The 26,995-nt window shown below is 39.8% G+C and overlaps 1 protein-coding gene across 3 annotated transcripts in view; it reads right to left on the minus strand.

Annotated features, from left to right (window-relative positions):
* The window catches only part of PGAP1 (post-GPI attachment to proteins inositol deacylase 1), a 62,197-nt gene that overhangs the window by 4,884 nt on the left and 30,318 nt on the right, over positions 1–26,995 (minus strand). For 2 of the 3 annotated variants that reach the window (XM_084816670.1, XM_084816679.1), the window contains exons 17-26: positions 14,417–14,483; positions 11,625–11,733; positions 10,666–10,704; positions 8,470–8,563; positions 7,090–7,180; positions 6,706–6,903; positions 3,179–3,314; positions 2,262–2,312; positions 805–1,028; positions 246–350 (exon numbers count right to left, since the gene is read on the minus strand). In XM_084816670.1, coding sequence (XP_084672796.1) covers positions 246–350; positions 805–1,028; positions 2,262–2,312; positions 3,179–3,314; positions 6,706–6,903; positions 7,090–7,180; positions 8,470–8,563; positions 10,666–10,704; positions 11,625–11,733; positions 14,417–14,483 — 1,114 coding nt within the window. Of the gene's footprint in view, positions 1–237; positions 351–804; positions 1,029–2,261; positions 2,313–3,178; positions 3,315–6,705; positions 6,904–7,089; positions 7,181–8,469; positions 8,564–10,665; positions 10,705–11,624; positions 11,734–14,416; positions 14,484–26,995 lie in introns of all 3 variants that reach the window. The other variant, XM_084816686.1, reaches the window with a different exon arrangement.

The following is a 26,995-nucleotide window of genomic DNA, read 5'->3' on the forward strand; positions in this document are numbered from 1 at the left end:
CCTCCAGAACAGTGTGGGAGTTGGAGTTGGGGACTCCAGAGGAAAACCAGAGAAAATCACCTCAGCACATTTCTATTTCTGGAAGCCTTTGCTGGATCAAAGCCCCTTCCACAAATTGAAGGATCTCAGTCTGTGGGAGAGCACCTTTGGATGCAACCCACTGAATAATACAAAGAAAGACGGCACAACATGAAAAGACCTTCAAAACACCACAACTGAACAATGAAGATTATGTACCAAAGTACCTTGATTTAACTTTTGTGGTACTTGTATTCATGAGTATCCCCAAAATGGCTATGAGGATAAGAGCAACAGATCTACATGGATCAGGATCAAGTCTGATATGGTACCTATTGAAAAAGAGAGAGAAAACATACATGGGTTTTGTAATCAACTGTGCTCACTTGCAAAGTTACTTTTATTTTCTTAGTTGCAACCATAGAACACTGTAACTAAACTAAAACAGGTGGCTGAGAATACACCAGTATCTGATCAAGCAAGCAAAAGGAGATTTGGGGACAAGAGCAAGCGCAGGAATAGGGAAAACTAGACAGTGCGATAAAAGTTGGTGGTGCAGATGCCACTCTAATTGCACAATGAAATGTTTTTCAGCACAAAGAACCACTTAAAGAGGCTGGCATTTTAACACCAACACAAACTTGACTTTGATTTATTGTGAGCTACCTTGAGCTTCAAAGAGGCAGGATAAAATATTTTAAACAAGCCAAGTAGAAGATAATGCAGAAACAATTGCATCATGCGAACAGCCCCACTGTGTAAAACATGCAGATTCAGGATGGTTACCTGAGATTTTTAAACCAATAAATTAAAGATGGACAACTGAGGAGCACAACCCATGTGAGCATGTTGATGATGGTGATATGCATCTTAAGACTGTCTGCAACGCTGTCAATGGCTGTGCTGTTGGTAGACGATGTTCCTGCTTCTGAAATGCCATCCATTGACCCACAGCTCTTTCCCATTTCCTTTTTGGAATGCTCTGAGTTTTGTTCCAAGGTCTTTGGGGACTATAAAAATACAAATATATGAATTACAAAGTGGTTCAGCAATAGTAAGAGTTTATAAAGTTTATAGTGAAGTAATTAAAGTGTCAGCATACAATTTAGGAGTGATGTGCCAAGATAGAAGCCCTATTCAAGTGTTTAAACTGATGTGATTGAGAATACATGAGGGGGAAGAGGAGGGACATGCTTGTTAGCCCCACCCCCTCTGTTGTGTCACCGTTCTCAGCTATGCCACCCTCCATATGTTCCTGGGAGAACTTCTGCAGTGGGGAGTCTACTGTACTCAAGAAGGCTCTCTGAAAAATTCAGACCCTTGCACAGAACCTACATCCTCACTCTTCCCCCCTCATGGATTCTCAGCTGCATGAGTAATTGACTGAATAGTATAACTGTTGCCAATTCCTGGCCCTCCTATACCAGTGTTGTCATCATGTTAGCGCTGCAGGTTGTTATGAAAACACACATGTCTGCCCATTCCCTAGACAGGTTCCCTAACCTGGTGCCCTCCAGATGCTTTGGACTACAATTCCCAGCATTCCTGGCCATCAGCCATGGTGGCTGGGGCTGAGGGGAGCTGAAGTCCAAAACCTCTGGAGGGCACCAGGGTGGGGAAGGCTGCCCTACAGAAAGACTAGACAAAGCCAAAATGCAAAGGAAGCAGAGGTAGAGTAGGAAGGACTTCTTTCAGAACATAAAAGCTGGTTTGACAAAAGCACCACGGGGAGAGAAAGTTCAGACTGGTGCGATGGGAAGTTGTGAGATTAGAGTGGCAAGCCTGAACTTCAGGGAAAGGAAGAGACCCCATCGCCCCCCCCTCACCAAAGAGAACTACAGCAGTCTAGGGATGTACGAATCCCTTACCTTGCTCCGCTGAGGGGCATCCGCTGTGGGGGGGAGGGACTCCGTCCCTCCCCCCGGAATCCTGCCCGGCCGGCTCCACTCTGCAGCCAAGCCACGGAGCCACCGGCCGGCTCTGGCTGCCCGCAGCCGGACATCCAGCCGCTGGGCAGCCCTGCAGGGATGCAAATGGCAGCTGTCGTAGCCGCCGCCATTTGCGTCCCTGTATTGAGCCATGATAGGCTATGTAAATATTTACGTAGCCTATCACGGCAGGGGGGAAAAAAAACCCAGCATACACAAATGGCGGTAGCTGCCGCCATTTGCGTACGCTGGGGTTCAAGAAAATGGCAGAGGGCTCACCATAAGAAAAACAAAACAGACACTTAAAAACCTTACCGTATTAAGGACGCTTAGTTCTGTTCTGACATTTGACTGCAATTTAATAACCTGTAAAAACAAAGAAACATTTATTTATTTTTACTGCAACATCACACACTCATCAGAAATTCTCCTTGGACTGAACCGTGAGGAAAGGGCAGAAGGGGACTGATGGGCTTGGATCTAAACTTACCCTTGCATAAGCCGCACACCCATTTGCCTAAGGAAATTCCCTAGTACCTCCAACACCAAACTCAGACAGCCGATCCAGAAGGATACCATAGTTAATGGTAACGAAAGCTGCTGAGAGGTCCGAGAGAAGCAGTAGGACCACAGTCCCCCTCCCGCTGTTCCTCTCTTGGCAAAAGTCATCCCCCAGGGTGACCAAAGCAGCTTCCGTTCCACTCCAGGCAGGCGAGCATTTGGGCCTAGAAAATCAGCTTCATCTAAGGGTGACTGGAGTTGGCTAGCACCTTCTCGAACACCTTGCTTGAATGACACATGGGGCCAGTTTGGACAAATTTCACAATGTGTAGAAGGTGTGCGTGGTGGAGGACCTTCATGCCCCATCTACCAGCCACATCCCTGTGCTCACTAGCTGAACATGCATGGCAGCATTGTTTATATAGGCCCTATATGCATAAATGCCCATGCCTGTGGGCCTGAACCATACAACTGATATCTCACACAACTGATAATCAACCACGCAGGCCAAATGAGTTGGCCTGGTATGCACAAGTGCATATCCTATGCAGATATGCACCTATACACAGATGGGCTAGATGACCCAGAGGCAGGTCAAGCATGATCTTATGCTTCCCCATCCATGCTTAGCATCTTCCCAGTGAAAAGATTAACAAACTACCCGAGGTGTTAAAAACTTCAATATTTTAATCAGACACCAATTCACCTTATGCAGCTTGCTGGTTAAATACCTTGAAGATGTAGTGAAAATAAGTCATTATTATAGCCAATGCCCCACACGTAGTCCAGCTAAGAAAAAACATGGAAGCAGCAACACACAACCTTCTTCGTGTAATCAAACGGTTGTCTGATGGAAGTCCAGAGGGTCTAGCAAATGCAAAATAAATACATTCATACATATCAACCATGTTGCAAAACAGTCCAGACCTCTTGCCAAACTATGGATTGACTTCCCAAATTTACAACTTTCAAACCATGGGTTACAGGTGCTTGTTTGCTTTTGTTCCACATCCTTTCAGCACTCAAGCTTCATAAGGTGATAAGTTCACTTCTGTATCTGTGATGCAGCAGGCTCTGGGGGTGCAGCAATAGCCATAACTATGACTGTCAATTCATTTCAATTTCAATTCATTTGCTGGCCAGTCACAAAACATGATTTGTCAATTCAGATAACATATTAACCACAACTAAGACAGCAATTCTGTGCTCCCTGGGAGAGCATCCCAGGGGCTATAAAATGGCTTGTAAAACCCTCAGAGGTCAGAGACTACGCTCCAACCTCAGAAGAAGAGTCAGAGATATGACCCTAGCACCCCCGGCACCAAGCCGGTGTGGCAAGAACTGTGCCAGCTGCCCCTCTGAGGTTGGAAAAGCAACCTTGGAGCCTCAGGAACTGGGGTGTTCTGGTGGGCAGGGAGGAGACTGGAGAAGCCCGGATACAAGTTATCCTGAGCTTCCTCCAGCTTCCTTCCCTCCCCCTCCAAAGCAGCTTCACTAGAAGGACTAAAAAGCTCATCTAGTGAAAATACAGGAGATTGGAGGACAGGGAGGTAAAGATCACCTCTGTCATTCCTCACACCCTGCTGGCTTCAGCCCAGCAGGGCATAGGAAACCCAGAAGCTTCCAAGTTCAGGAGCTTCTGAGTGGTGAGGGAGCAATCAATAGGACTGCGCCCTACATAACCATGGTTTGCAGTGATGTCTGAATTAAGTCTTGGGCTTGTGTGCATCCCCCTTCCCGTTGCAATTCCCTCCCTTCATGTTACTTGCCAACCATAGTTTATCATTACACACAATGGTGTGCTCAAACCATACTTTCCCCACTTCACATGCAGTGTCAAACCATGGTTTGTCATGAAACAGGAAGGGAGGGAATCACAGCACATGAGGTGGAAGGCACAAGACTGAGGCTTGTTCATGTAGCAGCAAACCATGGTTCATGTTGCATTCCAACTGAGCCATGGAGTAACATGGGGGGGGGCATTGGGAGAGATATGTTACGACGGCATTGTGTCATAATGCAATTTTGAAAGTATATTTTCATATCTTTATTTCCCAATACATGCTGAAAATGTTAATTCTAAAAATGGGAATCAAGGTTCACCTCACAGGAAAATCAGTGACTTTACCCATCCCCCAAAAGTTATTTTATTTAGGTTTGTAGGGAATGTATAGGGTTGTATCTGATGGTGTTCTTCCACCAGTGGAACGACACTGCTGGCGGATCAAATTCCTCATCTTCCTGCACGCCCCCCTCAGATATGCTCCAGAGGGTTGGGTGACCCTTGAGAGCAGGTTTGGGGAGCATGCAGGTGGCTGCAGCGGGGAGAAGGGGAGGAGAAACTCCTGTTGCACAAGCTCACGTAACACTGGATTTAGCCCACTGCCTGCTCTTCAATTACATACAGTTCCCAAAGTGGCACTGAGTCCTGCAGGATTACAAATCGCACAAACACAGTGGGGTGGGTTAGTTGTTTGGGAGGTTTTTTTTCTACAGAGGATTTGTTCCTGGACAAATAATGAGGAAGGACACAGGTGTTTTCTGACTTCCGTGGTCAAAATCTAACGCATGTTTATTTTTACTTTGAGTGGATAAACTGAGCAGAGTTACTTTGATAAAGCAGAGTCCTAAAGAACATTATTATTTGCAGAAAGAGCACTGTATGACCACAAAGAATTTTAAAAGAGTAAATGGAGAGATAAAAGGGGGGTAAAATCAAGTTTAATCAAGCCAAGTCTTGTGAACAACGGCAACTATATATTTTGTTCTGGCTGATACAATCAGGTGTAGGTGTAGAAATTCACTGCAATTTCCAAGGACTAAAATGGAAAATCAAGTTAAATGCCTATCTGAGCCCAGAAAAGATATCTAATCTTCAAAAAGAAAAGCAGGATAATAAAAAACAATTCTGATTAGGCTGTGGTGAGAAAATGGAAATCAACCATTGAACGATCTAGAACAGAAAGAGAGTAAATGGTTGATTCCTTCAGAAAGTGAAAAAGATTTTATAAGACATGTTCAGAATATGATTGGACAAAAATGACACTTGAACTGGAAAGAGACAACGACGTAAGTAATCTGACAATGGTCAATTTGAGCATGATTAAATTTTGGAGCTGTATTCAATGCTACCTCTCCGCTTATGCAATTGATGTAGTGCTAGGCTATGCAACCTCTAGCTACACTACAGCAATAGTGTAAACTGGTGTGACGAGTTTCTCAGGAAAACCCATTGGCATAGTGTAAGGTAGAGGTTGCTCATGCTAGTGCCTTGTCAATTGCATTAAGTGGAGCAACCATGTTAAGACAACGGGCTTTAAATTAATACCCAACTATGAACCAACAGCTTTTCAGCTGAAGTTAACTGTTTCAAATAAGTTCGTTAATTACTACTTCACCACTAATTATTAGTGTTTGTGTTTTAATTAAATTTTTAGTTGATTATATGTAAAGGAATTCATGCATTACCGAAACTTCCATGTAAGTGCCTTTTTGAGATATTGATGGCAGTGTGAACAAAAGTTCACAACAAACAAAGTTAGCCCTCATTGCTGGAAGAAAATACTAAATATTTAATACTTTCTAATTCCTATTACACTAACACACAAGAAACAAAATGGCTTACAAAAAATGTTCTACCGTTTAGATTCATCAACTAAATTAATCTTCAAGCAATGAATCAACTATCATTTCATTGATTAATCTACCCATAAAACTGATTAAAGCATGCAGGCCTACTAATCATACATAAGGGAATACTGCCTTATGTTTTATGAAAGCAAAAACAATAGACTAAAGAAGACTAAAGAGCAATTAATTTTTGCTCTTATATAAGAAATAAACATTAGACTGAAAAAGTTTCTTAAAACAGTGTATGGAGACGGGGGAGTGAAATGCTTATTGAAATTATGCTTTGGCTTAATTCTATGATTATATTTTCCTTTCATAGAACTTGATAAGGTTGAAAGCTTGCACAGACTGTCACAGAAAAGCTGTCTCTTTATATGCAGCTCTCTTACCCTAGCTGTAAGGACAATCTGGCTAATTCCACTTATTACTCAAACGTCTTACAACCATCTGACAAAGATGCTATGGACCAAGATGAAACATTGCACAATATTCTACAAACCCCCTGAAAGTTACCCTTCCTTTGACTCATCCTCTCAATTAGTTGAGGACTATCCCATAATTTAGTTCAGTTACTGATAATCTTTGGCCAATTCACCCATTTAGTAGTAGTCTATATATTGATTTTTACCTGGTCAAAACTAAGTGCAATGAGGATGAGAGCCTTACAGATGAATTGAAGAGTATGCCGCCCCAATAGGCTATGCCAGTCCCAAACATAAAGAGAATCAGGGATACAAATGGAAAGCACAAGTCCTGGTTGTTCAGTGTAACAGCATCCACCTCTGGTAAGAATAATAAATTCCAGATTCCTTTGAACCAGTTAAGCCTGAAAAAAATGCACAACATTATACCCATTTGCTTTTATTACTTGAGCTACCAAAAATTAATCTTAGTCACAAAACTAATGTTCTAAACATACGTACATATTATAGAAAATATACAAAGATGATAACTTTTTACTTTAAGCAGAATTATATTCAGTACTGGAAAAATATATTAGAAAGGAACTTACCCCAACAAGAATTTAATAATATTCACAATAGGTTCTACTTTATAGGGTTTGGCTGCTTTAGTAAGTGCAGGAACAAAATCTGAACACTGGCCTAGAACAAGAAAAATGATCTTAAATCAGATGTCCACAACAAACTAAATTAAATATTCAGAAATACATTTTAAGTATATTTAAATATATACCATTGCAGTAAAATGTTCCTTATCAATCCATCCCATTAAGGCAGATCCTAGCTGTATTCAATTTTAGACAATGACTATTTGTGAAGGAAAAGGATCCCGCCACCGGGACCGGACCTAACCTCCCCGCGAGGGAGGACTGCCCAGGACCTGATCCCAGGGCCCCTTCCCAAAAACAGGACTGGTCAAACCCGGCCTTTCAGTCCCCCAAAATACCCAGTAGCCACCCTCATAAGCCAAGAGGCACTGAAATTAGCACTGAGGTTATGCAGAGAGATCACACCAATAAAGTTTGGATAAAGTTTTATTAAGATCAAAATAAAGGGGTAGAGGGAAAGGGAAGAATGGGAGTAGCAAGTTACACAGAGGGCACAAAGATAAATCACTTAACCATATACAGAGAGCTTCATGAATTCACACCCAAGCCAAAATAATAAATCTACCTGGGCTATCCTTATATACCTAAGCATGGATCTCCTTGGACAACAACCAGCCGTCTGCAGGTCCAGGACCACCAGGATGAAGGGAGACACAATGCCTCAACCTCAGCCCACTTTTAAAGCCCAGCCCTGGCAACCCAGGGCAGATTTTGCTTCAGCTAATCACTAGCTCAGTCCCTGGGTGGACCGCCCTGGCCTCCAAGAGGCTGGAACACCAACTCCAGTTGGCACTTTCTAGTTAGCAGGGACTGCATCTGGCCTTGGGCAAAGGGCTGAGGAGCCTCTAGATTACACACAATCCCAGGTAGTTACCTCCAACGTGACAGCCTGACCCGATCTTATGGCGGAAAGCAGGCCGTTATCCTTGAGACTATTCATGACAAAAGATTCCTAGTTCGAGGTGTACATTTCAATTTTTTTCAGCTTGCATGTTCAATAAAAGAGCACTATAAAGATTATCAATCTCCTTCAAGCTTTAGAAAAGTATTGACTGTGAAAAACTCTACTCTGCATTGTAAACAGTTTGTTGTAAAAAATATTCCTGTTAAAGTCAATAAACTAAGACTTCCGTTCTAACCATTTAATAGTTTTGTTGTTTTTAATTCCTAAAAGCACTACCTTACAACAAATCTCAGTATTATTTTTAAGAGGAATAACAAGGTGATCTCATAATTACAAATGAAATGCACTATGACATACTGTTTTCTAATTTTATTATGATCAACAAACCTGCGCTTAAAAATCTTTTCATGTAATGTTACCTGTTGAAATTAGGGACCTTAACTGTCTTCCATAGGCAAGAAGAATATTAGAAATAATGTACACAGGAAGGGCGCCACCATGAAACCTTATAACCTACAAAACAAAGATATTTTATGGAAAACTGGAACATGCAAAAATCACCCCATCTTTATAATGAGAACAATTCAGTACTTAACATAACACTTGTTCCTAAGTATTATGTCTACATGAAGTAATTTTTAGAAATCTGTGTAATATGTCTATATTAACAGGGGCTGCAACAAAGTGGCTTGCTTGAAGACACCCAGTGAATTCATGGATGTACTGAGATTTGGATCAAAGATTCTCAAAACATATGCTTAACCAATATGTTACACCAGCTCTCTTGACAGCATTTGTTTTTAAAGTTAGGAACAGCTTATTTTCTTATTCATTTCTTGGAATACTATGCCTTCCAATGGCAATATAAAAGCACACAGACATATCAAACTATTACTCAGTTCTCAAATTACATGTGCTTCTTAACAAGCACATCAGGATTAGCTCATGGGGGTGGAAATGTGAGAGCAGCAATATTTCTACAAGTGTGCCTATACAATCAACAGGTTTCAGGCTATAATTAAGGATGGTCAGTTCACAATCAAAACATTCAGAACCATAACTTTAGCTATCTGTTCAAATCAGCAACTTGCTACCCATCAACAATGTGGTGTAACCTGACAGGTGCTTCACAACCCTCCCCTCCTCCCTGTTTTTGCAGTCCCAGGTAGGTCGCCTATATATCTCAAGCCCTTGCTCTGCAAGGAGAAAGGAATTTGGCCAGTGCTTGGAGGAACGTGCCATCCTAATTAGGGTGGCACACCTCCTTCGCGCTCCATCCCAATTAGGGCAATGCACAAAGGGAAGGGACATGTAAGAGTGGTTTCTGCAAGTGCCAGACAAGTGCCAGACAAGTGTGCAGCACACTTCACTCCTGCTTCTTGTTTCTCACATGAGGAACAAGAAGCAAGAGTGAAGCACACCCAGCTGGCACTTGCAGGAGCTCCTACCATAAGTGCTAGTTGAGTGTGCTGCTCTCCCAGGGGAATCCCCTTGTTATCTCCAATCACAGATTGGAGTTAACAAAGGGATTCCTCTCCCCACCTCCTCCTCAAGTACCTGATAGCCTCCAGGCCAGGGGGCAGAGCTTGGGGAAGGGAGTGGGCAGGGCCTCCCTGCATTTTTCCAGTAGTCTTAATGCTGCCTGCAGCCTCTTCTGATGGAAGATGAAATCAAAATCTCTTGAAACATAAGATGCTGCTGTAATATCGTGGACAGGAGGAGGTTGCCATAAGCTGCAAATCTCCACTTGAAACCATAGTGCTGCCATGGACACACCGCGTAGTGTTAAGCAAGTCACAACATCTGAGTGCTAAGACTCAGATCCCCTTGTCTGCCTGTTGCTCCTTTGAGGAATCAATCTCCTTTAACTTTAAGAATGAGGCTTCTATCACTTGATGGCTGGTGAGTCTCTAACCTGCATTCCTATGACATGAAGGGAAGCTGATTTGGATAGGACATTGGTGGGAACATAACTACTTTGCCATCTTTAAAATGATATTGTGCTGTAGCATCAAATGATGGTTAAGGACAGTGGCTTGGTGTTTGGGAGCTTAAATTGAGATTACGATCTTGAGCAAGCCGCTTGTCTGATCTGCATGTAAGCTGTGCCGCAGTGACTGGACGTGATTGGTGGAGGGTATTGCTTGGTTGAGGAAAATGTTCCTACACATGCAATAGCTGAATCTCTAAGATCTGCCTTTCCCATGCTTGGGTCCCCAGATGTTGGACTACAACTCCTATCATCCTTAACAATACATAGTACTGGCTGGGGGTGATAAGAGTTATAGTCCAGCACCATCATCTTGAGTCCCAAGGTTGAAAATAGTTGCTTCAGATGAACAGAGCATTTTCTTTGTTTACACCTTCACCCATGAGGCTCCATGGATGGGAATAGTCTGGCAAAATGGATAGACTTGTGTAGCACCCATACTTTTGGGAGGCATTAGCCAGCACTGTTATGAATATATTTTTTACCACTTCCTGTTGCTTCAGACACACACTACACTAGTAGTAGTTGATCCAATAAAACATATTTAAGTTACAAAACGTCTACCTCTTAACCTTATGCAGAGAATGCATTAAGAAAGGTTCTCAGTTAAATGAAGTCTTCTTACCTGACCAAGAACTTGCAGAAAAGAGGTCTTGATAGTTACCTAATTTAACACACACAATAAAAATACCCTTTTAAAAGCAAAACACTTAAATAAAATAGTATAAAAAATACAAAATACTCTGAATATAATGGTAAAATCAGGCATGGGGATGCTTATTGATCCAGCAGTATCACTGGAGGCCCAAATGGCATCTGTTGCACAAAGTGCCTTCCACCCGTGTAGGTTGGTATGTCATCTCCAATTGCTCCTGAACACAGATAGCTTGGCCACAAAGATCCATACTCCAGATTAGACTACAACAATGTGTTATACATGAATGAAACTTCAGAGATCATATCTTGGCTGTTTTTTAAAACAATTGGACTGGCTGCCAATCCATTTGCAAGCACAATGTAGGTATTAACCTACAAGTCCTAAACAGTTGGGACCCAGGGACCTGAAGGCCCTTTTACTCCCACATGAGCCTGCCTAAGTATCACATTCTCATCTGAGACCCTTCTCTGGGTTCCCCTTCTTTATGAAATTAGGTGGGTGGCTACTAGAGCTGGCCGTCTCAGCTGTAGTGCCTAGTATGTGAAATGCCCTCCCCACAGCAGCTCACCTGGGGCCAACATTGATGCTATTTGCCCAGGCCTTCCACAGGGCCACCTAGTTGGTTTGTTTCTACTGTATCATTTTTTATATAATTGGAATCTATTTTATTTATGTCATTTTTATGATTTTGTTAGCCATTCTGAGAACTTGCTAGCTGAAAAACAGCATATAAATCTTTTAATGAATAAAATAATTTAAAATGTGCTCATTTAACTTGCAATTAAAGGGGAAAGTTCAGCTGTAATGCATCCATGAGGTTTTTCAAAAGACCTTCACTGACTGTCTTTCACTACAATATGGAAAATATACCCGTTTGTTTTGAAGGAAAATAGGAGACCTCTTGCTTTTTGAGAGCTTTTACTTACTTCATATTGACAATCTGAAGATGAATAAATAGTCAACAATGGAACAGCAGTGTCATTTTCAGGCTGCGCGATGTGCAGTTTTGCAGAAATCTCAGTTGAAGATGGAACTCTAAAGTGGTTGTATTATATAAATATGTTAACATTTTCTGTAACAAACACTCATCCAATCTTAAATAAAAACAAACCCAAGGCATTCTGATGTGATACTGCTAGCAACATGAAATAGTGTGCAGCAAGATGAAATAGGAGCACTCATTTTAGACATTGTAACATTATGTTCCAGGTCCCACTTGTTATTTTATAACAAAGGGCTCTAAATCAGACATTCAAGGTGTATTTTGACAAGCGGCCCAGTATACCTGCATCGCCACTAATAAATGTTTCCATATTAAATAGACTTTGAGACCAGGGTTGAATCTCATTTGCAAACTGTGTTTAAAATAGGATTCCCCAATTGTAGCAGTGCAGACATAACACTAAAGTTTAGTAACTAAACTGTGTCTAAAGCCAACCATGGAAGGGAGAAATTTGCCAATGTGGGAGGTAAAGAGAATTATTTGATTGATTGATTGATTGATTGATTGCATTTATATCCCGCCTTTTTTCCTCTTGCAAGGAACCCAAGGCGGCTTACATTATCCTCCTCCTCTCCACTTTATCCTCACAACAACCCTGTGAGGTAGGTTGGGCTGTGAGTGTGTGACTGGCCCAAAGTCACCCAGTGAGCTTCCATGGCCGAGTGGGGACTAGAACCCGGATCTCCCAGCTCCCAGTCCAACACTCTTGCCACTACACCACACTGGCTCTAAATAAATAAATTTATTTATTTACAGTATTTTTATACCACTCCATATCTAGAACAGATTTTGGAGTGGTGAATACAAGAGATACAAGAGAATAAAAGAGATAAAACAGTAAAAGGATAAAAAGATTAAAACCCCAGGTTAAAATTATGCTATTTTAAAAACGCAATACCAATAGAATCCGTGACAGGTCAATTAAAGAATGCCTCCTAGAACAGTGATGTTTTTAGGAGGCGCTAGAAACAGCACAGTGTTGGTGCCTGCCTGACCTCCAGGGGCAGGGAGTTCCAAAGAATGGGGGCTGCCACACAAGGCTCTTCTCCTGGTGGTTCCACATGGGCCATAGGTCCATGTGGTACCACCAGGAGCAAGCCCTCCAATGACCTCAGGCTGGTAAGGGAGACTCTCTCAGGTATCCTGATACCAAGTTGTTTAGGGCTTTGTACAGTAGTACTAAAACCTTAAACCTGGCCTGGTAGCCAACAGGCAGCCAGTGCAGTTCCCTCAGCAAAGGAGTTACATGCTGGAAAGGGGCAGCTCCCGACAAGAGCCAAACTGCGGCATTCTGCACTAGCTCCAGCTTCCGGACCTGCCTTAAGGGCAGCCCCACATAGAGTGCATTGCAGTAATCCAGTCTTGAGGTTACTAGCGCCTGTACTGCTGTGGCCAAGCTATCTCTGTCCAGGAGAGGTGGTAGTTGGCGAACCAGCCAAAGCTGGTAAAAGGCACTCCAACCTGTCATGGCACTTGGGTGTCCAGTGACAATGATGGATCTAGGAGTATCCCCAGATTACGAACCTGATCTTTCAGAGGGAGTGCAACCCCATCCAGAACAGGCAATGAGCCTGGACTCGGGAACCTCTCACCCACAGGGCTTCCATCTTGCCAGGATTCAGTTTCAGTTTACTGGCCCTCATGCAGCCCATTACTGAGTTCAGACACTGGTCCAGAACTTGCACAGCCTTTCCTGATTCAGATGTCACAGGGAGAGAGCTGGGTGTCATCAGCATACTGATGGCACTTGGCTCCAAATCCCCTGATGACTGCTCCCAGCAGCTTCATATAGATGTTAAATAAGATTGGGGACAAGATGGTATCCTGTGGAATCCCATAGCTCAATTGCCAAGGGGCCAAGGAATAGTCACCCAATGTTACTCTCTGAAATCAGCCCCACAAGTAGGACCATAACCACTGTAACATAGTGCCTCTGATACCCAACCCACGGAGTTGATCCAGGAGGATACCTTGGTCGATAGTATCAAAAGCCAATGAGAGATTGAGCAGAATTAACAGGGTTGCACTCCCCCTGTCCCTCTCGATAGAGGTCATCCATCAGGGTGACCAAGGCTGATTCAGTCCCGTACTTGAATCCATAATTAAGATATCTAGAACATTATGGGTAATATCCAATGTTAGTCCTATGTAGAATAGTCCCACTGAAATTAATGGGATTCCAGAGAGTTCACTTGGAAGAAGCTCAGGCTGTGGTCTGGTGAACTCTCTGGAATTATTCCAGAGGAGGTATACACAAGGAAAGCATCATGACAACCCCATATACATTTGGATTTGTGAGGGAATATCTATTAGCAGGAACCTTCCAACAGACTGAAGATTTTTCAGGGACATACATTTCAACTTCCTGTGTAACCTTTCTACATATATGCCTCCGCTAGAATATTACCATAAGCACTCCCATGAAGAAAAACAATACTCTCTCTCTTTTTATCTTCACTGAAGTGATAAGCAATGCTTCCTTCCAGCAAATATTAGGAAGAAATCAAGATTTTACTGTGGACTATTCTTCACTGTCTGATATCCAAAACATCTTTGGCCCTCCATGAGAACTTTAAAATTAGATCATCTAATGACACAGCAAATAATGTGGCCCCATTCACCTTCATATTGTCAGAATGCATTCACATTGCATATGAAAGTCCTTTATGATACTTTTCAGCACTATAAAGACACCAAAGAATGAGAAATCCTTACTGAGACAACGTTAAAGAGTCTTCATGTGACCACGGTATATGAAGTCGGTACACACTAGGTTTTCTTTCTGGAAAAGGCAAATGAAAATGCATATAGTCCTTTCAAGCTGTTTAAAATCAAAACACCATAAAACCTTTGCTACAGAAAATATTAAGATCAAATTATTCAAAACATAACATCTTATGGGAAAAGCAAGTTCAAGAAGTATTTGCAACACCTTAGATCCTACTGTAACATGTGATAGACTAACCACAAGAACCATAGACAGATGTTATCTCAATTTTTTACTGAGCCACATTTCTCATAATTCACATCAATTTGCAGGTTAAGGAAGCATGGCAGACAGATAATATTTGGATTGTCTGACATCACAGCTTACTCAATTCCTGCTCTACAGGTAGAGAGAGATAGACAGGGTGAGGAGAGAGAACGCACCAGGAGCCTTGCCAATGCCAAAGCTGCCTCGTCCATCCCACCCACGGGACCGGCTGCCCCATGACTCTGTTTGGAGAGGGAGGGCAAAGAGAGAGCACGACAGTGGCAGCGAGACCAGCTGGAGGGTAGACCAACTTTCGGGTCGCTCCACTCATAAAAGCAACACCTGCAGCTGAGGCAGCACTGAGTGCTGCACTTGGAGCCGAACCGGAGCTGGGAGCTTAAATGACTGACCTTAAATTAGCCTCTGCTGTAAATTGAACTGGTAAGACTCAAACTGGGTCAAACTTCTCAAACTGGGGAGAGGTAACGAGCGGGGTACCGCAGGGCTCAGTCCTGGGCCCAGTGCTCTTCAACATTTTTATTAATGACTTAGAAGAGGAGGTGCAGGGAATGCTGATCAAACTGCAGATGACACAGAATTGGGCAGGATAGCTAATACTTTGGAAGACAGATACAAAATTCAAAGTGATCGGGACAGACTGGAGCGCTGGGCAGAAAACAGAATGACATTTAATAGGGATAAATGCCAAGTTCTGCACCTAGGAAAAAGAAACCAAATGCATAGTTACAAGATGGGGGATACATGGCTCAACAACACTACAAGTGAGAAAGATCTTCGAATTGTTGTCGATCACAAGCTGAATATGAGCCAACAATGTGATGTGGCTACAAAAAAGGCAAATGCTCTTTTGGGCTGCATTCATAGAAGCACAGCTTCCAAATCCCGGGAAGTACTAGTTCCCCTCTACTCAGCACTGGTTAGGCCTCATCTGGAGTACTGTGTCCAGTTCTGGGCACCACACTTTAAGAAGGATGCAGACAAACTGGAGAGGGTTCAGAGGAGGGCAACAAAGATGATCAGAGGACTGGAAACAAAGCCCTATGAAGAGAGACTGAAAGAACTGGGTATGTTTAGCCTTGAGAAGACTGAGGGGAGATATGATAGCACTCTTCAAGTACTTGAAAGGTGGTCACAGAGAAGAAGGCCAGGATCTCTTCTTGATCATCCCAGAGTGCAGGACACGGAATAACGGCTCAAGTGACAGGAAGCCAGATTCCGGCTGAACATCAGGAAAAACTTCCTGACTGTTAGAGCAATACGACAATGGAACCAATTACCTAGGGAGGTGGTGGGCTCTCCCACACTGGAGGCGTTCAAGACGAGGCTGGACAGCCATCTCTCAGGGATGCTCTGACTTGGATTCCTGCACTGAGCAGGGGGTTGGACTCGATGGCCTCATAGGCCCCTTCCAACCCTACTATTCTATGATTCTATGACCAAGAAATGGGTTCATGAATTTTATAGGACTTGTTATTGAAGACTCATGAATTTGTAAGATTGATATAAAGGAATATACTGAAATGATTACTGTTTAAGACTTTATTCTCTAACAAATTCTCCACATTTGATATTTTCCATTTGATTAATGGAAATCAAATTAATTTTTTAAAATTTGATTAATTTTGTTGCTAAATGAATTAGTCGCAGAATTAACTGTTATAGTTGTTACAAATTGAATGGAAACAGGTCCTACATCTGGGAAAATCACGTTTTCTTTATGATGGATAGGAAGGACAAAAAAGCAGAAAGGGATGAAGATGAAGCAGGAACACCTAGTCCATTAGCAGAGGAAATCAAAGCACTCATAACCAAAGAATCTGAAGGATGTTAAGGAAACTGAGCAAACACTATTGAAAACGATAGAGGAGAAACAAATTTGTTATTTACTAACAAATTTGATTAAAGAACGCAATAAAGAAGTATTATCTAAAATAAATGAGATATCTACTGTAGTCAAGGGTTTGGAACAATGTTTTATAGATATAGAAAAAAACATTGAAATTTCATAACAAAGAACTTGTAGTATTAAAAAAACAAGCAACCAGATTCCTTCAGGAAATAGCTGCTGAACAACATGATTCTAAAACTGAGATAGCTACATTAAAAGAATGGAAAATTAGATTATGAGATGCGGAAATGTAACGTGAAACTTAAGAGGTCTAGAAGGTCTAGAAAGGCAACATTTAACTAATTTTTTTAGAGGAATGCATAGAAGAATTTGTTGAACCAGATATTTGCTGTGCAATAGGAATAGAATCAGCCTATAGAATTAACTCAGCTCATGCAATCCATAAAAAATTACCTCGGGACATTTTTGTTAAAAGTATCAGTCTTAAAACTAAAGAAGCTATCCAAAAGAGATCTGGTTGGGAAACCCCTTGAAAACTGATGACAAAGAAATTCGGGTTCTCTCTGATCTACACTCTGAGACATTAAAAAAGGGACAGACCTAAAGTTTTTGACAATATGTTTACAAGAAAGGAAAATAAAATATCATTTAGGAACCCCAATTAAATCAGTGTTTGGATGGGAAGGAGTGGGTTATGGTCCAGTTGGTGGAAGAGGCGAAACAACTTTTAGAGATTGTTAGCGATTTACCAATGGCTTCTGTAAACCACTGATAGTTCGACTGTTTCTGTCTGCTTTGTTTCCTATTCAACACTGTTGACATATTGATATTTTCCCTTGGTTTTTTTTTCTTTTTCCTCCCTCTCTCCTTCAAGTAATAAAAATGTGAAACAAATTTAGAATCATATCTTTGAATGTAAAAGGATTAAATTCCCCCATTAAAAGGAGGAAATGTGCTTATTTACTGAAAAAAGCAAAAGTAGATCTGATAGTTCTCCAAGAAACTCATGTTAAAAAGAACTATTACTGAAGAATTTAAATCTAGGAGAAGTTTATTTTGCTTCAGCTAATAATAAAAAAGGGGAGTGGCCATTATAGTAAAAAAAACTCCTCTCAGATTAAGTTCTCTGAAGAGATAATTGATCCAGAAGGCAGACTCATTTTTGGTACTATATACTGTGGAAGTAAAATTTACTTAGTAGGATGTGTGTATGCCCCGAATAACAATCGAAAGGAGTTTTATAAAAAACTGAATGATATAATAAATGCCAATTTGGACAAAGAAGTTATTACTGGAGGGGATTTTAACGGTGTCATCAACCCTCAATTAGACAGATCATCTTTAAGAGTCAGTAGCGGTAAACTGCCCAATTGTTTTATTTAAAAAAATCTTTAAAAACAAAATCTTGTTGATGTGTGGAGACATTTGAATACCCAGGAGAGAGATTATACTTTTTTCTCTCCTCCTCACAATTCTTACACAAGGATCATCATGTTTTTTTGCCTCCCCCTATATAATTAAACAAGTATCATCTGCATCAATAAAACCATATATATATATACACACACACACACACACACACACGCACGCGGACCACGCACGCGGACCACGCATGCGGACCACGCTGCTATCTGTGTAGAATAGCTGTCTGGAGAAGAGCAGTTAATAAAAACGTATCTGACTTAAACATCAAACTACATGAATACTTTCAATTTAATAACCCTCCTAAACTAACAAAATCATCTATTTGAGAAGCTTCAAAAGCTTATGAGGTGATTGATAATGCAAAAAACAAGCTTCATAAGGAAGTAAAAGGAAAAAAATATACTGGACTGAAAAAACAAAATTCAGAAATTAGAGCAAGAACATAAACAGACATGCTCAAAAATAATATACAGGTTGGAAAGTGTTAGGAAACAATTAGATGTACTGATTTGAGACCAAGTAGAGAAAAAGTTAAGATATCTCAATCGGGGTTTTTTTTTTAAAACAGCAATAAAGCCGATAAATTACTGTCCTGTATGTTAAAGAAGAAACAACACAGCACAATGATTATGCAAATAAAGAAAGTACAGTTTATACTAAACCTAAAGACATAGCGAACGAATTTAAAAGATTTAGAAAAGTTTATATACCTCAGAACAACCCTTCAGAGAGAATATTGAATCATATCTGAATAAGATCAAACTACCAAGCATAACACCAGATGAAATAAATTACAGAGGCCTACTACCTTAACAGAATTACGCAACACAATTAAGGATTTAAAAAACAATAAAGCTCCAGGTATAGATGGCTTTACACCAGAATATTATAAGGTATTTTTAATGGAAATAGAACTATTATTAGGTGTACTGAATGAGTTCATGATAACTCACTCTCTTTGAAAAACTTGGGAGGAAGCCTGTATAGTAGTGATTCCAAAAAAAGACACAGATATTACAAAAGTTGAGTCTTATGGACGTATTGCTCTTTTGAACCAAGATTTCAAAATATGGACATCCATCCTTGCCAAAAGATTAAATGGAATAATTGCTAATAATATATCAGAAGATCAAACAGTCTTTATTAAAAATCGTAAATTGGCAAAGAATATAAGAACATTAGTAAATATAATTCATCCTGTTAATAAATCTAAACAACCATATGGACTAATTTTTTTAGATGCTGAAAAGGCGTTTTACTGCCTGGAATGGAAGTTCTTGTTACAGACATTGGATACAATTGGTTTAGGTGGTCAATTTGCTGAATGGGTTAAAATAATCTATACAAATCCAAACGCTTGTGTCTCTGTGAACGGAGTTGATTCAGACAAATTTTATCTAAGAAGGGGCACTAGACAAGGTTGCCATTTATCTCCTTTGTTATTTGCGCTATCTATAGAGCCTCTTGCTCAAGCTATTAGAATGGAAAATACATTAAAGGGGGTAAACACTGGCAGAAAAGAGTTCAAAATTAGTCTCTATGTTGATGATAGTTATTTATTTACATGATTCCATGAATACTAATAATAAACTTTTATTTCTGTTGCAGGAATACGGTCAAGTATCAGGATATAAGATTAATATTACAAAATTAGAGTGGATTGGATTCAATATGGATAACCTTACAAAAATTAATATTACTCCAAAATATAAAATTCCTTGAAAAGATACTCCGGTTAGATATTTAGGTGTATGGATTACACAGAATCTTGATATCTTAACAGGATGTAATCATTGTAAGGTTACGCTTGAAGTAAAAGATGACTTGGCTCACTGGAACCAGCTTCATATTTCATGGATGGGCAGGATATCAGCCTTAAAAATGGTGGTACTTCCAAAAATTTTATTTCTGTCCTCAAACATACCGTTAAAGGTTCCACAAAAGATACTTGGAGATTGGCAATGTTCTTAGATTTTGTCTGGAATGGGAAAAAACCAAGAGTAGCAAAAAAGACCTTTAATAAAACCAGCAAAGAATGGTGGATTACCCTTCCCATCCATAAAAAAACTATTATGTTGCAGCTATGCTTATGCATTTGAAGACATGGTTTAATCCAGATAGAGTAACCAAATTAGATCATCATAATGTCTCAACAGAGTTGAAAAGCACTCTATTGTTCTGTAATAACTTTGATAAAAATATATTAAGAATGAACCCATGAACCAAAACCTGTTTAACAACTGGCTGAAACTGGCTGAGTATTAAGTCTGGGTTTATGTCTATTAACAGCTATTACGTATAATGAAAAGGTGAGACATGAAATGCAATTAGGCAATCTATCTTCATGGGACAATCACGGGCTAATAGAAATAACAGCACTTATAGACAAGGGAACATTTAAATCATATGAGTAAATACGGAATGAAATGCAATACTCCCAACCTTTATTTTTTCAGTATCTACAGCTTAGAAGCATAGTCTTAAGGTTAGTAATGAAATCTGGACCTCTTTGGGGAAAACCCACTTTTGAAATTTTGATGACACAAAAGCGGGAAAACCTATTAAGTAAGCTCTAAAAAGTTCTCTTAGATTTAGATCTTACAATTAACAATTACCAGAAAAGTTGGGAAAGAGAACTAACTTGTCTGATTCCACTAAGCACCCAGACTTGGATCTGGAATAATATATCAGAGCAGATTACTAGCACAAATCTGTATTTCTTTCAGATTTATTTTTTGCTAGTATTTAACGCCTGCAAGGCTTAACCATATTTATCATAAGGTTAATAACAGGTACCGGAGATGTAAAATGCCTGAAGCAAATATGGGCCATGTTTTTTGTTTTTGCCCAACGATTAAGGACTACTGGCTAAAGATAATTGATGAAAATGAAATTATATCAGGGTATAGACTACCACTGGATCCAATAGTTATTCTCTTTGGTTATGTAAAGGAAGTTGCTCTATTTGATGACATAGAGATGATAGTGCATTTATTAACAGCCACCAGAATGCTGATATCGGCAAACTTGAAAAAAACTGAAAGCCCCCACAATTGATGATTGGATTATCAAAGTATGGGAAAATATATATGGTTAAGTTAACTAACATAGTAAAGGCTAGGGAGGGAAGATATCATAATAATAGATTTATAGAGAAGTGGTTCTTATTTGTAACGCATTATTGCAACAAGAATCAGGAGAATATGCAGCCTTTGGTGTTACTGCAACCTTTGCAGACTGCCAGCCTTTGAAGGCAAAGCCTTAAAATGTGACTACCCAGATGCTGGTTACCAGCGCATTTCCGAGCACAATTCAATGCAGTGGTAAATGGCCATTAAACCCTAAATGGTTTTTGGGAGCAGGTTGACTGAAGTACTGCCTTTACCTGTGTGAATCTGCCCAAACTCTAACATCATCCTTGAAAGCCCTGCTCATAGGATCCCTTGTAAGATCAATTAGGTTGGTGGGCACAAGAGACAAAAGTCTTCTCAGTGGTCCCCCCACCTTTGCTTGTGGAATCCCTTCTGACTGATGTACATATGGCCCTTACAGTACAAGCCTTCAGTTGGATCTTAAACCCATTTGTTCTGGGTTTTTGTTTTTCTTTTATTTTTTGGATGCTGCTGGTATCAAACTGTTAAAGATGTTAATAGAATAATTCTGACCTATGTATTGTTTTTAGGTTGCTGTTTTAACATTGTTGTGGGCTGGTTTAATATTGTTTTATATTTTATTATTGTTTTATGAAAATTGTCCTTTAAGGGCTGTACCATAAAACGTCTTTCAGGGTAGCTACTAGGGTCTGGTATAACTATACTATTTTATCCATAAGCACAAACTGAAAGGTTGCATCTTGCATTGTTATAAACCAACCTGGTAGCCTCCAGATGTTTTGGACTATAATCTAAAGGCTCCTGACCACTGGTCAGGCTGGCTAGGGCTGATGGGAGTTGAAATCCAAAACATCTGGAGGGCACCGGGTTGGGCAAGACTCCCCTAAAAGGGGGCCTAAAAATAAAAGGTTATACCCAATGCTGGCCATCCGCCAGTATAATGAAAAGCACAGCCAGAAGAGAATTCCCCTCCATCTGCACATCCCCAAATCTGTTCCAGTAGGTTGGACCCTCTGGAGCAGATTTGGGGGGCGTACAAAGGGAAGCCGAGCAAAAGGAAGCCCTCTTGTATGAGCAGAAGTCCACTAGTGTAATTTTGGATATAGCCACTATAAATAAAAAGTAGCCTAAAAATAAGCAAACAAACTTCAAGGATGGAGTCACACACCCAATTCAAGTGGCAATTTAAAAATGACTGGCTTATCATGAACAAGCTTCTCCTTTGCACTAACAGGCACTGACTCTGCATGAGAATAGGATAAGGCTCTACACATCTTAGCTGATATAAACTGGAGATTCCAGAACCAAGCTGTTGCTTGGGAGTTGTGATCATAGAATAGTAGGGTTGGAAGGGGCCTATAAGACCACTGAGTCCAACCCCCTGCTCAATGATAATTAAGCGAAAATCCCCAATCACACAAAGCTTATACTGACTTTAACATTGAAGTGCTCTGGTTCTGTGGAAGCAAGATACAACTCAGTAACACAGTAAAGAAAAAAGTATTCAGCCTTTTCATTAATTTATTCTAACCCACATAACTGAGGGGAAAAGAACTTCAAAAGCAATCTAGATTCACTTTAAATATGTGTGCCTATGGTATAACTAACTGGTAATCACCACAGTGAAATCTGAAAGCCACTGACTTCTTTGGGTTTAAGGTGATTAATATTTATATGATATCAATATCACCATGCTGTACTAAGCAGGATGCTATTTTATTGTTTGTTGCTAAATAATGTTTAGAGTGTGAGAGTATGTGTGCGTATATGTGTGTACACACACGTTATCTTACACACTAGAACTGAAAGCCAACCTCTGAAACACAAGAAGATTAGAACAACAAATTTAGGCACCTTACTGACCCTGATGGACACAGTATAGGTTTAATTCCCCACCCCACCTCCACCCAGGGAGATCGATCAATTGATCTATCCAGAACAGATTCTAGCTCAGGACAGAGTCAAGGTCAGTGCTAACACAATTTATCTGGCTTACCAGATCACATCATGAAGCCACATCAGGTGCTCACCAGCTAAAACCTCCAAATAAAACAAAAACCTCAGCCCACACCTATTAATGAAGTACAGTTAACATTCTTGTGGTCTTGTATAAACTGTTGAGTATCAGTAAGCATTTACATGAGAAAAGTTTTTTCTTATGTATTTTGTTCTCAAACTCAGTTGTTTGGGAACAAAAACAGGATAAAAAGAGGAAGGGAGGCACGTGTGCAGGAAAAAACAATGGAGAAAAGAAAATTGAGAAATCCCAGGTGCCTATAGAAAAAGGTTTATTATAGTTCTTTTACATTGGCCCAACACGTTTCGGAAATATTGATTTCCTTCTTCAGGGGCTACAATAAAAATACGTACATACATCGTCTTAGTTATTTCATGTTACTCTAGAACATAAAAACATCTCAAAACATTCCTAAAATACATAATTACTATAAAGCTATATAAATTTCACTATCAATTTTAACCTATACACAATTAATACTTCTAACATTCATATAAAATTTAAGAAACCATTACGTCTGCACATATTAAAACCAACAAGGCAAAAAATGAGAACAACAAAGTGCAAAGATTTGTTATTGTCTGTATATATATAAAAAACTTCAAATGAGAACATCCAGATTACTTTAACCACAATAATTATGTTAAAAAATAAAACATCAATACTGGTTTATAATATTAAAAAACCTTCCTCACATAAAATCAGACCAATGGTTTGTCTACCTTATATTGCACACTTGAAACTGACCAGCACATTTATATAAACATATTAGCAGCAAATTATATACATTGTGTTGAACTACCTTTATAACAGGGTGGGCTTCATAAAGTAAATTTGTAGTAATGTGAAGTGTACCATTCGTAAATAACTCTCAAAAATGGTATCCCTAAAGCATTCTCTTAACAGAGAGGATTTATCACAGAAAAAACGTAAACAATAATTATCTTATATTATGCCACCATTTCATCAGACAAATTAAAGTCCTCACATCATCTTATTTTACAGATTTTTTTTATTTTATTTAACAACAGGCATTTGTTCTCCTGTAAAAATCTGTTGTTCTTTAAAAATGCCTTGAATGGTTAAGAAATTTATTTGAATGACCAGGAAGACAAACAGGGAAGGGAAGAAAGGTTAGGAATGTCCATACTAGAAAACTGTTTGATATACAACCTAACTACACTTTACTCCCTTGCTTCTTGTGCCAAATATAAACAGATCGTAGACTCACCAAAAAATATTATAATCTTGTATGAGCCATAGTTTTCCCAAAAAAGGTATTTGCTTATCATCCACAAACTCACCTTATCTTGTAGTCAATATACTATGACAGACAAACCTCATCCATTTGTTTTAACAGAGGGTCCTGTGGGCTAACTTATATCATTTAGATAAAATGCCCTTAATTGGCTACACTGGCCTAAAACATTGATGTTACATAAGGAGAACAAAAAACCTCTTTGCCTTGCCTGATTCTGAAAAAACTTAGAGAATTATTATCACGTTTACAACAATGGTAAATAGTCGACATCTTCATTTAATTGTATGGGAGAAACTCTACCAAGCTTTAAAATCCAAAACATTTCTCTTCTGAGGAGCAGTTTATTATCAGATCCATGCAGTTTTTCTATTACCCAAAAGGTGAGCCCCTCTGTGGACTGTGGACTTGTGAAAAATGACTAAGGTTGCAGCTAATCTCTTGTTCTGTATGTTGCTGAAATGCTCACTCATACATTTCTTAAGTGGCCTTTGTGTCTGGCCAACATAAATTTTTATCGCAGGTGCATTTAATAGCATAGACTACATATGCGCTACTATAGGTGGAAAACTGTTTGATCTCATATGTTTTCTTGTCTGCTGGGTTTGTAAAAGTCTGGCATTTTTTGGTGTATTTGCAGAATATACAATGGCCACGTGGATGATGCCTTCTAGGTGCTGTGGCACCAGGAAGGACCGGCTGAGTTGGTCTTGTTCGTAACTGAGTGTTGCTACGTACCAGCCAATCCTTCATGTTCTTGGTCCTTTTGAAAGTAACGCAGGGTTTGTTTGAGGAGCCAAACAGGTCCTGCACCAAGTGCCAATGCTGATGGATACTTTTCTGAAGTTCCTTGGTAACTCCATCATATGTAAGACTGCAATACAATTTGTCATCATCCCTGCAGCCCTTGTTTATTCATTACATTATTCTGTCCGGCTTTTGTTAAGATGCCTTTTTTTCCGCCAGTTCTATCACAGCTGTAGTCTCTGTTACTTGATCCTGTAGTAAATTAGACTCACATTCAAACACCCGGATTGAGGAACAATTTCTACGGATTCTTAAAAATTGACCAGACGGTAAATTATTTCTAATATAATGAGGATGAAAATGGTCATATGACAAAAATGAATTTCTGTCTTTGGGTTTTTTATATACCAATGTGTGCAAAGTATTCTGGTCCCTCTCCACTGTAATGTCTAGAAAATCTATGTTCCTTTCATCCTTCAGAATCTCAAATGCTATATTGTGGTTACAGCTATTGATCCACACGAAAAAGGCTAGAATAGAATCATGTGAGCCAGCCCAAAGCATAAAAATATCATCAATGTATCTCCACCACTGTATGATGTTAGACCTCCACAAGTTTGCCTCACTAAATATGTAATTTTTCTCAAAATCATCCATATCGAGATTGGCTATCTCTGGGGCCACAGCACACCCCATAGCCACCCCCTTTGTCTACCAATAAAATTGCTCATTGAACTTTAAATAATTTTTATGTAGGGATACCTCCGCTAAAGAAACTATATAATGGGTGGGAGGTGGGCGTTCATCTAGGGTCTGTTCTATGATGTTAATAGCCCCATCCTGAGGAATGCTGGTATAAAGTGACTTCACATCCAAAGTTGTGGGCGCTGATATACTGAGCATACTTAACCTTGAAAGAATATCCACTGAGTCACAAATGTAGGACTTCATGCCCGGGATGAAAGGTTTCAGGAAAAATCCATGTACTGTGATAGAGGTTCAAGAATGGAGTTGTTGCTTGAGACTACAGGGCGTCCTGGTGTGGTATGGGTGCCCTTATGAATTTTAGGAAGTGTATAAAAAAGTGGAATCCTAGGGTCTGCTCTGCAGAAATTTATATACCATTTCTGAAATATTTCCCATTCAAAGGCCTTCCTCTAAAAGGGTGTTAATAGTGCCCTTTATTTCTGTTGTGGGATCCTTTACACATGGTTGATAACATGATGTGTTGGATGGATGGATCCATCCATCCATAATAGATTCTAGATCAGGATAGAGTCAAGCTCAGTGCTAACACACATTTATTTGGCTTACCAGATCACATAATGAACCAGATAAAACCTCCAAATAAAAAAACAAAAACCTCAGCTCACACCCATTAATGAAGTAGAGTTAACATTCTTGTGGTCCTGTATAAACTGTTGTGTCTCAGTAAGCATTTACATGAGAAAAGTTTTTTTCTTACGTATTTTGTTCCCAAAGTCAGCTGTTTGGGAACAGGAACACACACAAAATCTGACGTTTCTTATTTTTCTTGCAAAGATTTCACCCCAATGTTGTGGTGCCCAGAAAATACCAAAAAGATAAGGGCTTAAGAATAAAATTATGGACAAAAAAAGAAAATCTTTTTTCATTAATATATTTGCCCTCAGGATGCCCAAAAACATAGCTTTATTTGAAGAAAATGTGTTCCTGTGACAAATTGCCCATGGTTTGTTGTTAGGTTAACTTTGGATTGTTTAACCCATAAACAACTCAGAGTTTCTAGGTTCACATATCACAAAACAATTGAAAATTGTTAATTATACGCAGAAACAACGAGCGCACAGCTCGCATGCTCCACTCATCTTCACAATTCCTGGGTTAAACAACACAGGCATTGCCCCTGTG

The sequence above is a fragment of the Heloderma suspectum genome, chromosome 1 (genome assembly GCF_057233095.1).
Source record: "Heloderma suspectum isolate Gila_16-S chromosome 1, 16-S_ref, whole genome shotgun sequence".
NCBI lineage: Eukaryota > Metazoa > Chordata > Lepidosauria > Squamata > Helodermatidae > Heloderma > Heloderma suspectum.